The 13,516-nt window shown below is 34.2% G+C and overlaps 3 protein-coding genes across 4 annotated transcripts; 2 read left to right on the forward strand and 1 right to left on the reverse strand.

Annotated features, from left to right (window-relative positions):
- The first annotated feature begins 2,376 nt into the window (after positions 1-2,376).
- Positions 2,377-5,150, forward strand: LOC140826717 (carbonic anhydrase Nec1-like). The gene is made up of 7 exons (XM_073189219.1): positions 2,377-2,512; positions 2,628-2,839; positions 3,088-3,198; positions 3,463-3,474; positions 4,271-4,438; positions 4,863-4,916; positions 5,011-5,150. Exons 1-7 carry the CDS (start codon positions 2,416-2,418, stop codon positions 5,095-5,097), a joined length of 741 nt encoding a protein of 246 aa, XP_073045320.1. The 5' UTR covers positions 2,377-2,415; the 3' UTR covers positions 5,098-5,150.
- Positions 5,151-5,293: 143 nt separating this feature from the next.
- LOC140826116 (ras-related protein RABC2a-like) lies at positions 5,294-8,193 on the reverse strand. 2 transcript variants are annotated; one of them, XM_073188253.1, is made up of 7 exons: positions 7,762-8,193; positions 7,001-7,069; positions 6,756-6,821; positions 6,043-6,164; positions 5,798-5,926; positions 5,450-5,600; positions 5,294-5,415 (listed from the first exon to the last, which is right to left on the reverse strand). In XM_073188253.1, exons 1-6 carry the CDS (start codon positions 7,898-7,900, stop codon positions 5,487-5,489), a joined length of 639 nt encoding a protein of 212 aa, XP_073044354.1. In that variant the 5' UTR covers positions 7,901-8,193; the 3' UTR covers positions 5,294-5,415; positions 5,450-5,486. The 2 variants fall into 2 exon arrangements, with proteins under 2 accessions (XP_073044354.1, XP_073044352.1); XM_073188251.1 differs by having other exon boundaries at positions 5,294-5,600.
- A 1,098-nt stretch (positions 8,194-9,291) lies between these two features.
- LOC140826115 (uncharacterized) lies at positions 9,292-12,694 on the forward strand. The gene is made up of 7 exons (XM_073188250.1): positions 9,292-9,508; positions 9,585-9,754; positions 10,478-10,554; positions 11,106-11,171; positions 11,299-11,373; positions 11,449-11,523; positions 12,002-12,694. Exons 1-7 carry the CDS (start codon positions 9,357-9,359, stop codon positions 12,410-12,412), a joined length of 1,026 nt encoding a protein of 341 aa, XP_073044351.1. The 5' UTR covers positions 9,292-9,356; the 3' UTR covers positions 12,413-12,694.
- Positions 12,695-13,516: the final 822 nt, after the last annotated feature.

Consider the following 13,516-nt stretch of genomic DNA (forward strand, 5'->3'; position numbering starts at 1 on the left):
AAAATTTGAAATTTAAAGCAGCATGTGTACAAGTGATCTAAAGACGATCCCAGCCATTTTTGTGGACATTCTAGTTTCCTACCAAATAGGCCACTCAATTGGTTATATTCATGAAAATTTTATTTGTGGGTTAATTTTGAAGAATTAGTTTTATACAGTAAAAAGGCCAATTGCATCGTCACCTCAAAAAAAAAAAAACACGAAAACTCTTAATAAAATCAATAATTTTTAAACTTTTAAAAGGGTGTTTGAAATCTCTAAAAAAGACAAATGATTATTCACTTAAAAATATTATTTTTTTTTATTTCTTAACATGAAATTTTGCTTTTGATTCTGCTCGATTTACATTATTATAGGTATTTTATTTTTAAAAAAACTATTATTATCAAATAAACATTGTAACGTACTTAAAATATTATATTCTCTAAATATATAATTTTTGCAAACAGTTCCTATTTACGTGCTTTGCCTGCAATTATTTCTGTCTTTGTTGGGTTTTAACTGTCTTTGAAGGACTTGTTTTTCTTGTGATTCTTAAACATAAGGTTTTAAAAAATTTAATGATTTTTTTTTAAAAGTAATTTATTTTATTTTTTTTCTGATACAAAAATGTAATGAACTTTACATAGTAAGTTTTTCTCTCATATGATCATGTGTACGTGGTCAAATATTAGTTCTTGGATCGTCAAATATATATGTCAATTTTCATAAAAATATGATTGACCCACGTTAACTAATTATATTGAAATAAAAGAAAAACGCTCTCCATGTAACATATATTAACCCCTATTTTCTCTAGAGGCAACAAATGCGATTTGGCTTTTTTCCCACTTTGCCATGCCAATAATCTAAATCAGCAAATGTATCGGTTTTTAGTAGTATGTATATAAAGTAGACATCAATTGCTGGAAAAACCAAAAAAGAAAAAGACAAGAAAGTAGGTATCCACGATAAAACAGGATTAAAAGACAAGAAAGTAGGTATCTAAGATAAAACAGGATTAAAAGACAACGGAAGCTGCCTTTAATTATTTATGGCCAGTATTTTTACAGATTTAAATTCTGTTATTTGCGATGCCATGCGTAACACCCAATTTGCGAATTCCAGTATTATGATATATGGTATTTTCCCTAGGGATAACAATGAGCACGGATAGAACAAGTACCTGACCCAAATCCAACCCGTTTAGGCTGGGTTTGTGTAGTGTTAAATGGGTATGCGTTTTTTTTTTATATGAGAGTGTATGTTTTGTGAATGCTAAATGGGTAAAAAACTACTTTCCTCCTCCATTGAAAATTCTCTTTTCTATGAGATACATGGTTTAAATATATTTTAGTATATATAATTAATATTTTTTGTAATTTATATGAATTACTGGATCGCGTAGAATTGTTGTTTTTAATTGACATTCGGTTGTAAGTGTGTTATAAATATACAAGTTTAAAATATCAAAAAAATATTATAAATATAATTGTGTGGCTCTAACATGTTTGATGGGTAACCCGTTAATTTTCGGGTATAAGTCGAGGCCAGGGGCGGACGCATTAACGAGCTGCCTTGAGCTTTAGCCCAGGCCAACCCTTTCTTCTAACTTAATATTATATATTATTTAATAAAAATGATTAATTGTTGAGGTTTAATAATTAAATTTTTTCATATGATTTCAACCAAAAAAAATATTTCTTATGAATAAACAACGTACAAAACATAGATTAATTTTAAAAAAAGGGTTTAAAATGCATGTGTTCGTTCTACGATAATATAGATGATGGTGAAACAAGTTCAATATATATGTGTATTATTATGTATCTTATTTTTTCCAATATTTTGTTAATAAAAAATTTATGGTCTTTAAGACCACTCAAATTAAAAATCATGGTTACGACCCTAGTCGAGACAAATATGAGTTTTGAATCCTTCAAAATTGTAGCGGGTCGGGTCTCGTGTCATATTGAACATTGTTAATTGTCTTACATCGGTTGGATAAATAACTTTGGAGTTGTATATATGGGCTTGGACAATCCTCCCCTTGAGCTAGCTTTTGGGGTTGAATTAGGTCAAAGTTCAAATCTTAACATGATATCAGAGCCCGGGTTCCACTGTTATGTGTTGGATTGCCTATAATTAGGCCACCCGTTCTGCCCATAATTGGGTCATTTGTAAACTCCATGTTCCAGATGTTCATTCCTTAGCGTGTGAGATGTGTATTAATTGTCCCACGTCGGTTGGATAAATAACCTTGGAGTTGTATATATGGGCTTGGACAATCTTCTTCCCTTAAGCTAGTTGAGTTAAGTCCAAATTCTAATCTTAACAAACATGACCCATATTGAAACCACATTGGTTGCCTACCCTAGGATTCTTTATAAAAAAGAGGGAGGGGAAAGAGATTGAGAGAGAAGAAAGAAGAAGAAAATGAAGAGCAGAAGCAAGTCCATTCCCAATATCCATGCACTATTCCTTGTATTCATCATCTTTATTGAAGCAAAATTCATCCTTCCTCAAGAAGTAGGTATGTAATCAACAACATATCCACTAAATAAATTTTGATGGATTTACGATATATAATTGTACGTGTAATTTTGATTTGGGAATTAATTATTTTTTTGCTTTGTGTACAATATTAGATAATGAAAGGGAATTTGACTACAGCCCAGATGGGAAAAAGGGTCCAAGAAAATGGGGAGAGATCAAGAAAGAATGGGGTGCATGCAACAATGGAGACATGCAATCCCCAATAGACTTATCTAATGAGAGAGTTGTTCAAATCTCACAGCCTGAAAACATGAATTTCAAAGATTCTAATGCAACTTTCAAGAATAGGGGCCATGATATACAAGTAAGATTTATCAATATTTTGTTAAATATTTAGGCATATATATCGACGATGATAGATATATATATATACAGCGGATAATCTGTTCTCAAATAAAATGATTAAATCTAATATAGTCATCCGATACATATTCAATTCTCGTCTTTGAAAAAGAAATTTATATAATTAGACTTTGTAATTTGTTCCAAGAATATACTATAATTATTTCTTTAAAAGTATTTAATATTTAATTTGTATCGTTTATTATGCAGATTAAGTGGATTGGTGATGCTGGATCAATTTTTATAAACGACACCGTGTACCGTCTCCGATATGCACATTGGCATTCTCCTTCGGAACACACCATCAATGGCGTAAGGTACTATAAAAATCTATTTTAATACTTCTACTATACTCAACCATATACCTATCATATTTCATTCACTTTTCGAATTTAAAACATCCAAGCATTATCCATACAAATTACAAATATACTTAATATAGTTGCATATTTTTTTTGTTAAAAATTAAACATTACTCAAACAATAATTACAAAATATAACAAAATAAATCATAAATTCTTTCGATATATATATTTTACATAATTTTATTCACTTTTCGAATTTACGAAATTTTTTGAATGTTATTTTCTCTCTAAGGTAACTAGTATATAAACAAAAAATAATTGCCTACGAAGGATGTTCGAGTTGGTAAAATAGGTGAGCATTTGATCAATAGTCATGAATTCGATTCTCTCTACCAACACTTTCTCGGACGAGCTTATTGACATGGCTTTTCCAGTACGGTTTATCTGACTAGCATGATTTGCATTCTACTTCGTTAGCCCAAGGTCTATCTAGTACGCATTGAAAGATAGCGATTAGAGGTTCTCATGTCATAATGATAATAATAACTGTTTATGATAATATAATACCCCAAACATCGTACACAAGCTAAAATGAAATTCAATTTAGTGAAACTATATCTATTTTTGTTTGTTTGAGTTGGAGCTCGAATTTTTTAAGTTGAATCCGAGTTTGACATTGAAGTTCAAAAAATAAATAATTACACGCGCAACTTAAACTTCAAAGTCAAGTTCAATTGATCTGTTTTGAATTAAATTTTGCTATATGAAGAGTCTCGAATTCAAGCAAGAGTTCTATATATAGCTCATATAATATTTCTAAACTATAAAAACAATATCAAAGCTCACTGGCTATCGGATAAAATGATTTCAAACTCGAGTTGGGCTAGAGATCATATTCCAATGTGTTCGAGCACAGTTTAAGTTCGATAATTTCATATTCGAGCCAAAAAAAAAGAATATTCGCTTGAAGTATTATTTCAATAATATTTACGAGCCAATTCAAAAAGACTCATATTTTAAACTCTTTAAATTTCTTAGTTTATAAACAACATGTATATAAGTTGACTCAAAATCTATATTATTGACAGCTAATGACTAATATATCCTCGATGGTTGGTAAGAGGCGTGCGGAGACGAGCTTAGGCATCGTGGATCCAAATGACATTATAATACGCAGCAAAGGGTTCTATAGATACATGGGATCACTAACTATTCCACCTTGTACTGAAGGAGTCATTTGGACTATCAATAAAGTGGTAATTCCATAATTACCCTAATTATACGTCATGCACGCTTGCACACACATACATATACATATACATACATCTTCTGTACTATATATAATACTTGAGCCATGACATAAACAAAATTTATATCTTATTTAAAATATGTTTGATTTTAAAAAATAATTTGGTTATTTGATTATTTAGTTTTCAGTAACCAGACGAAAAACCAAAATTTCCGATCAAAACCGAAATTTTTAGTTCGACCAATTCTTTTGGTTTCAATCAAACTTTGAACACCCCAGTCTCCCTCAAATGAATTTTTTTTAAGTATCATATCTATCTAGTTTTTAAAAATTATATATTAATCTTAATATATATATATTTAAATTCTCAAAATACATTAAACCATGAACCATCTCATATTTACTTGATTGGCTTGATTACCCTAATTTAGGTGAAGTCTGTTTCGAAGGACCAAGTAAAATTGCTCCGAGAAGCTGTTCAAGACGTGAGTTGTCAAGTTCTGATTAATTTTATCAAACTACGTCGTTTTTTTTCCTTTTGAAAAGAAATGACGCCATTTTTCCTGAAAATTTTTACAGTATGCGGAGGAAAATGCTAGGCCACTGCAACAGATTAAAAATCGAGGCGTACACCTTTATAATTATGGGTCAGATGAGATAGAGTGATGTAATGAAATTTATTTGGTAATAAAGATTGATGTTCGATTCCCTCTAGTTTATCCCATCCAATCAAACGAACTAAACGAACCCTTATGGGTAAGATGAGATGGATTGTTCTAATAAAATTTATTTTGTAATCCAAAATTTGATACTTTCTTGTTTTATAGCATTTTTGAATTTAAAATTATAGTTGAAATAGCAATTGGCAAGAGTAAGGTCCCGATACCCATATAATCTCGGGGTTTAAATCTCACTTGTGTATGAGGTAGTTAGATAGGAAATTCTCTCACTGTCATTGTATAAATTTAAAAATAAAAACAGTTACTGTCAAAGTCTGTATAAATTTAAAAATAAAAACTTGAATATGCCCAAAGTTTTTTGATCGAACGCCACCACTAGGAAGAGCAACAACCACTTCTAGGAGGTGTCTGATGTTCCTGCTTCGGTTTTATGATGCTTCTTTTCACTACTGTTGATCCTTCTTCAAGGAATCTTGGAACCTCCATAATCTGGGGAGGAGAAAATTTTAGGTATGGTTTTTTCCCAAGAAAAACTGCACTAAAAGCCCCGTAAACTGGTTATGCTCCATCAACTCTCAAGTTTGTAACACAGATTATGAAAATGCGTTTTTATAACTTCCTTTCACTCTAATCTTTCCTTGCAGTTTGTTCCATAAAAATGGAAGAGCAAAAATGCAATTCTTTACCTTCAGAGCGAGCTCTTCAAAACATTGTTCCACATTTGTTCTAGTTTTAGCACTGCATTCAAGAAAGAGACAACCAAGCTCTTTTGCGAGGGTCAGCCCCTCTTCCCTCCTAACAACTTGTTCAGCTTCCTGAAATAGAAGTCCCAATGGAAAAAAAAAAAAGAACCAGACATGACACGAAAAAGTCTTGCAGGAGTAAAATGTGGTCGCAACTGATGATAAGAAACAGAGAGAAATGGACTTACCCTATCGACTTTATTTCCAACAAGCATCTTGATGCAATCCTGATTAGTGGAGTACAGTTCCAGTTCTTTTGCCCATACATCAGACAAGTTTGAAAATGTATCTCTTCTCGTCACATCATAAACTTGACACCATACGAAAATTAACCAATGAGTATCGGGCGACAAGACTCAAGAGTAATTGATCATTATGAGAACATTGGTTGGAAATAAGTTAGAAACTAATGTCACAAATATCAATCATTACCATTAAAAGTTAAAACTCTAATCTGAGATGAAGTTGTAAACTGTGACAGTTAAAGTGAAATGATAAGTTAAGAAAGTAGCACTTCAAAGCTTGATCTTGGACATATTCCTGTAAGCTCCGGTCAAAGCATTTCTACCTAATTCCCCAATAGGACGTGTAAAAGATCAATTTCAGAGTCCCAAAAGTTATACTTGTTCTCTGAAGATTAGAGATTATTTAAAAAGACCACAAATTTCATAATCTCCATTCAGGAGAGATGATTCCACTTCAGTAATCTTCAGTGGCAAGAAAATGAAATACTGTTAAACTCCAACCATTATCCCAGCTTCAAAACACAAGCTCTAAAAGCTCATCTGAGATCCTTGATAACAATTAATTATCGTGTATACCAAAAAAAAAAAAAAACAGAGAGGGAAATGGAGCATGACAGAGTGACAATATAAATGATCATGGTTTGTACATGACTTACCAAGAATGATCCCATGTGCACCTCTATAATATGAGCTTGTCAATGTCCTGAACCTCTCTTGTCCAGCTGCAAGAGAGGTTGAAACGATATTATTAATTGTTAACCAGAGAGAAAATTACTAATGCTAAGTCATCCTACGACCTACAAGTTAGTTTGCGAAGAGAAAAGGAAAAACCAAGAGGATGACTTCATCGGTTTTCTTCAACTGAAGCAAATTGGAACAACGGTTATAGGAAAGGTGATACCTGTATCCCATATCGTAAGCTTCAGTCTTTTCCCCCCAACCGTAAGCAACTTGATCTTAAAATCCACACCTGTGCATCGAAAAAAAAGAGAGGTAAAAAAACGAACAAAAATATGTCGAGTAAATTTGAAATAAAAGTCGATCAAAATCCAAGATAATGATCTTAGGAAAGCGAAATTCCAACTAATCGTAAAGGAAGAGCAAAAGAATTTCCATGACCTAAAAGGTCTCCTAAAACTCCAGAAATCCAAGTGGTTTTGTTTAAATGAGCACAAAAATTCAAGAATACGAGATGTGATACACTGAATCAGAAGTAGTGATAATTAGTCTTACTACGTTTCCCAGCATTCCAAGAACATAATTAATGTGAAAAATGAGAAGAAAAAAAACATAAAATTAAATAAATAAATTATAAACAAAATAACATGAAGCCAGCAAGCGTCGGAAGAAAACATCAACACCAGCAGACCAAGATGATTCCCTATTTGCGACTCAAAAAAAAAAAACAAAACAAAAAAACAAAAAGAAAACTCCAAATGCGACTCACAGCGGAAAAAACGAAAAATTAACTATCAAATCGCAAAAGCACCATTAAGACACAAAGTACAATCGAATCCGGAAGCATATATCAACCCGAAAACAATCACGAGCTCAAGTCATCCGTTCAGAAACTAACAACCAAAGTTCCAAACACAAGAACCTCACATTTCTAAAGAAGCAAGCGTAAAACTTGAATAGATAGACGTAGAAAGCGAGTAGTACCAATGGTGGGTGCAAGATCGTCAACAGCATTAGAAATGAAACTGACAAGGAGACTGCTCTTGCCGACCGCCGAGTCTCCGATGAGCAAGATCTTGTACGACAGATCGTAGTTACTCTGCCCCTGCCCCGACGTCGCCATTCACCACCAACCCCTCACCTTCTCTCTATATATAACGAATGAATGTATGTATAGATAGAGAGAGAGAGAGAGAGAGAGAGAGAGAGAGAGAGTGCAGACAACGATATTCTTTGCTTGTGCTTCGCTCGGTATGTCTGCTGAGATGCGATTCCGTTTTTGCGCCAAAAGCAAGCGTGTGTCTGTTGGTTTGACGCTGACCGTGACTCTGGTCAGATACGGTTGAATATGGAGGATATAGGGCTGTTTAATTGGATTGTGGATTTACGGGCCACTTCCAGAAACGTCGCACAAGCCACGGTGTAAATGTACCGAGATGGAACTCAATGGAATTCGAATACGTTTCAATTATATTTTTTTTTCTAAAAAATCTAGTTCAAATTATTTTGTTTGATACTTTACAAGTTGTCCACACACTTTAATATTTTAAAAATAAGTTGGAGTAACTCAAAATTTTTAAAAAGAACTTATAAGATATGAAACACTTTACAACTTATAAGAAGTTTAAAAAAAGACAAAAATTTGTGTAAGACGGTCTCATGAGTTGTATTTGTGAGACGGATCTCTTATTTGGGTCATCCATGAAAAAATATTACTTTTTGAGTGAGTCTCATGTGAGACCGTCTCACGGATCATAATCTATGAGATCGGTCAACCCTACCCATATTTACAATAAAAAGTAATACTCTTAGCATAAAAAGTAATACTTTTTCATGGGTGACCCAAATAAGAGATCCGTCTCACAAATACGACCCGTGAGACCGTCTCACACAAGTTTTTGCCTTACTTTTTATGATAAAAATATGACAAAAACTTGTGTGAGACGGTCTCACGGATCGTATTTTGTGAGACGGATCTTTATTTGGGTAATTCATTAAAAAATATTACTTTTTATTCTAAGAGTATTACTTTTTATTGTGAATATGGGTAGAGTTGACCCGTCTCACGGATTGATATCCGTGAGACGGATCCGTGAGACCGTCTCACATAAGAACTACTCCAAAAATATTACTTTTATTGTAAATATCGGTAGACCCACACAAAAAAAAATTACCAAAAAAATTTGAGAGCTTATAAACTCTCTAACAACTTATAAATTGTTTGTTTATACATTGAGTCAAACACCCGTAAATGAAAAAAAATTTAGCAAATCAAATCCAAAGGTTTTAATCTTTCAAAAAGAAAAAAATACTAAAAAATTAACTTTTCCTGTTTGGATTATTTTGGTTTTGCTTCAATTTTTATTTTATATTTTTTCAATTTGTGTATTTATGTATCTAAAGTTGGTCCATTTTTTTGATGTTTTTGTTTGGGCCTTTTAATGTAATCGGGCTCAATATTTTTCAAAGATAGGCCCAAATCTAGTCCGGCACATTTATCAAAATATCTTGTTTTATCTTAACAATATAGGTAGTGGTTCCAGAGCAGCCATTTCTCGAGTGAGAACCAGCAGCAGGAGATGGACAGAGAATGGGGTTCGAAGCCTGGAAGCGGAGGCGCCGCTTCCGCCCAGAACGAAGCCATCGACCGCCGTGAGCGCCTCCGCAGGCTTGCTCTTGAAACAATTGATTTGGCCAAAGATCCTTATTTCATGCGCAATCACCTCGGCAGGTAAAACCCTAATATCGAGAAACATAATGAATCTCCTCGTCTCCAATTCTCTATACATATTTTTGCTGCGTGGCAGCTATGAGTGCAAGCTGTGCCTGACGTTGCACAACAATGAGGGGAATTACTTGGCTCACACTCAGGGGAAGCGCCATCAGACGAACTTGGCAAAAAGAGCCGCTCGGGAAGCAAAAGAGGCGCCAGCTCAGCCGCAGCCTCATAAGCGGAAAATTAATCTCACGAAATCTGGTAAGTTTGAGAATACACCGTGGTTTTTCCCCCTCGGTTTAAATCGGTCGGCATTGCGGATAGAGTTGAAGTTTTCCTTTCTCCGGGATTTTTGAATATTTATGCCTCATGCCTGTCTCTTCCTTACGGTCTATTACTGGATAGAAACGCTGAATTTATTTTTCAACTTTCCATTTAGAAAAGAAATAGAAAGGGAGAGACTAGAAACGAACTGACACCAAACTGGTATTAAATGAATGGAATTGGGATATGGATGTAATACAATGAAATAGAAATTATTTGCATTCTGTGTGTTTGCAGTAGCTTTAAAGGGACCGTTTTTCGTTTTTTATTCAGAAAACTGCTGGACTGAAATATAACTTTTTGGCCCAGTTCCTCGAGCCGTATTTGTATTTTCTTAAGTTTCAATTCATCTGTGACGCAGCAGATCAACCACATAACTGCAATTTTCTTTTGCCTTTTGTCGTTACTCTGTAAAGTTGTTATTATGAGCTGGAGGATGAAATTCTTTTGTTATGTGTTTTGAAATGGTAGTGGATTGTCCAACCATCCTCACAAACCTAGCAGTGAAAAAAAGCTATATAATGACTGACGAGGAACCAAGAAAAAGTGGCCGAGTTTGTTGGGTTGCTAGATGTATAATCTTATATTGTAGCTGGATTTGAAGATTTTTTTTGGTTTTGCCTCCTAATGGCACTTGAAACTCTTGGCTTGTTCTGCCAGTTAAAATTGGTAGACCTGGATACAGGGTGACTAAGCAATTTGACGCAGAGACCAAGCAGAGATCGTTACTTTTCCAGGTGTGTGTGTTCAGTTTTTCTTGTAGCTTTATATTTAATGCATGTTGAAACCATCTCAAGTTTGATTATTACTTGTCTTGTGGAAACAATTTGTTCCCATTTCAATTGCATTCTTTTTTGTGTAATACTCTTTGTTTTTGGATGATTTTTTTAAATCTAGAAAACCAAAATGCATGTGAAAGAAATTTATAGAGCAAGAGAAAGAACCCATAAAATAGCAAGAATCACTTGTTGGAGGAAAAGTATGTGTTGGATGATGCATAATTTTTGCTTTGCGTGAACCATGCCTCCGGTCTTTTAGTGTTGCCCTTTACTTTGTTTATTGTCCTCGTGAAAAATAGGTGTGGCTATTTATTTTAACTTACTGTTGATGACGAATAAAGGATTATTAGTTAGTTTTTAGTGCAAAGTTGAGCATTCACAAAATCTGTTACTTGCTCTGTTTGTGTATGTTAAATGATGATAAGTTCCTTAGATTTTTATCTGAATGACTTGCTGAAGATCTTTTACTGTCTCATTGTTTATGTTTTTGTGCTTCGGTAATTTGTCAGATAGAATATCCTGAGATTGAAGACAACACAAAGCCACGGCATCGATTTATGTCATCCTTTGAGCAGGTTCTCCAGTCATTATGGATGGATTTTGCATGTGCAATTTTTTTTTGTTTGGACGGCCTCTTGATTATCTTTTTGACTGCATAGTTAAACAGTGTTTACTGACAATTTTCTTCAATTTTGACTGCAGAAAATTCAACCGTTTGATAAGCGGTACCAGTATCTTTTGTTTGCTGCCGACCCGTATGAAATTATCTCCTTTAAGGTATTTTTTGAACCTCTTGCAAGTCTCAGTTTATCTATTAGGTTATTGAATTCTGCTTTTACATTTATCTTTAAGGTTCCAAGTACAGAGATTGATAAATCAACTCCCAAATTCTTCTCGCACTGGGATCCAGATTCAAAGATGTTTACGGTAGGTTTCCATGCCCCCGTGTCTTTTTTAGTTTATGAGATAATTTATTGAATATTAACCGTGGCCGTGGTACGATATCATGATTCCGGCTTGGTATTGGTATGGTTAAATGATGTAATTGCAAGTCTTTCTGTATTCATTTGGCTTTTGTAACACATATGGTGACTTCTACTTGTTATTCTTCAACTTGATCGTTGGGAAATGAGTGCTTTATTCATGTCCCTGAAATCTGAATCATGTCTAAATATAAAACTTGGAATTCGGTGCCCTGTAACTGGTGTTTACTGGAAATGGTAATCTTAGATTTTTACACATCAACTTAGAATCATTTGATCAAACCGACAGGTCTTCACTCTGCGCTTCCAGACATAAACAAATTACACATAATGGTCTTCATTTCTGGCAATTCTTTTGAGCTAGACTTGAATACCTTCAAGATCCTATCTGACTCTGTTTTGTGACGTGCTTCAATATTCAGTTGCAGTTATACTTCAAGACAAAGCCACCGGAGGCAAATAAACCACAACCTGCTCCTGTAGCTAATGGGAATGCAGCTCCTGGCGCCCCACCTAGGCCTTTGCCTCCTCCACCCCAAGCTCCACCTCCTCCCCCACCACAAGGACCCCCACCAATGGCACCAGGTGGAAACCTTCCACGGCCTCCATCTGCTGCACCTGGATCATTACCTCCTCCTCCTCCAACTAATGGACCCTGGCCAATGCCTCCAGGAGGAAACTTTCCTGCTCCACCACCTCCTTCAGTTGGTAACGGTCCAATGTCAAATTTTACTATGGGACGGCCTCCCATGCCACCTCCTCAAGGGTTCCCAGGACAACAAATGCAAGGCCAGGGAGGACATCCACCCCCTCCACCTCCAAACATGGGTTGAATATTGATGCATCTTCATGATATGATATGTTTTTGTTATCCGTGTTATGTTTGGACAATAATTACAAATGGGTTTATGATTAAATATGCTGTTGAGATGGAGGTCATTGGATGTTTTGGTTGAGGACCGTTTGTTTTGAATTAGCAAACGACTTCGTTTGTTCAAGTTTAGCTTGTTGAAAATACTTGCTCCTGAGCATTATACAACTTGTAACGACGACTATCGATGGACCTAGAATGGACCATGACTGAGCATCATACAAGTTGCTCATGTTTTAGCTCATATTAGCTTCTTTAGAAATAACAATTGCGTTTTGATTTATTTGATTGATTCATCTTGAAAAAGATTGTAAAACTTGACTTGTTGGACTGTTAATACAATCTGTGAGGATGTTAATATAATCCAAATATTCTAAAAAGAGGGAAAAAAAATTATATGAGGAGATTCACTATTTTCTAGATTTTTCAGCACAAATGACTTCACATTTCTAGATTTTCAAAATTTTCCACGTGTTTGGTTATTTTGATTCAAGGCCAAGCCAAATTAACTGGGAACCCTTGTTTAATTATGACTGACATTTATATTTTCTTAATATTAAGAATCTATAATTTACCAATAATTTGTTATCAGATCACCCACAGCGGTCCGGTCGATGCTTCATCGCCAGTGGAAATCCTAGGCGACGGCAATGTGGGGTAGCCCTCGCGAAAACCCTCCGACAATGTGTGTTTCGTAATTGTGATAATAAAAAATATCATAATGAAAAAATCAGTATCTCTAAACTTGATGATTATCCTATTTTATCTCAACATTTTTATAATTATTTTAAAATAAAAAATTGCATGTCTTAAGTTTCTAAAAAACTTTGTAGGCAAGATGTGAGAACTTGTAAACTATTTAAATAAAATTAACCAAACATCCTTATTATAATTTAAACTTTGTTTAATACATATAATACATTAGTACATTGTAGTACGCATTGTGTGTTGTGTTTTTTATATTTATTTATTTTTTATTGTTACATGTCATGAACTTTATACGATTATTATTTATTAAATTTTATATTGTAATATGAATTGTAAAGTGTAAAACAAGACAAAATCC

Source organism: Primulina eburnea, chromosome 3 (assembly GCF_022965805.1).
Source record: "Primulina eburnea isolate SZY01 chromosome 3, ASM2296580v1, whole genome shotgun sequence".
Classification (NCBI taxonomy): domain Eukaryota; kingdom Viridiplantae; phylum Streptophyta; class Magnoliopsida; order Lamiales; family Gesneriaceae; genus Primulina; species Primulina eburnea.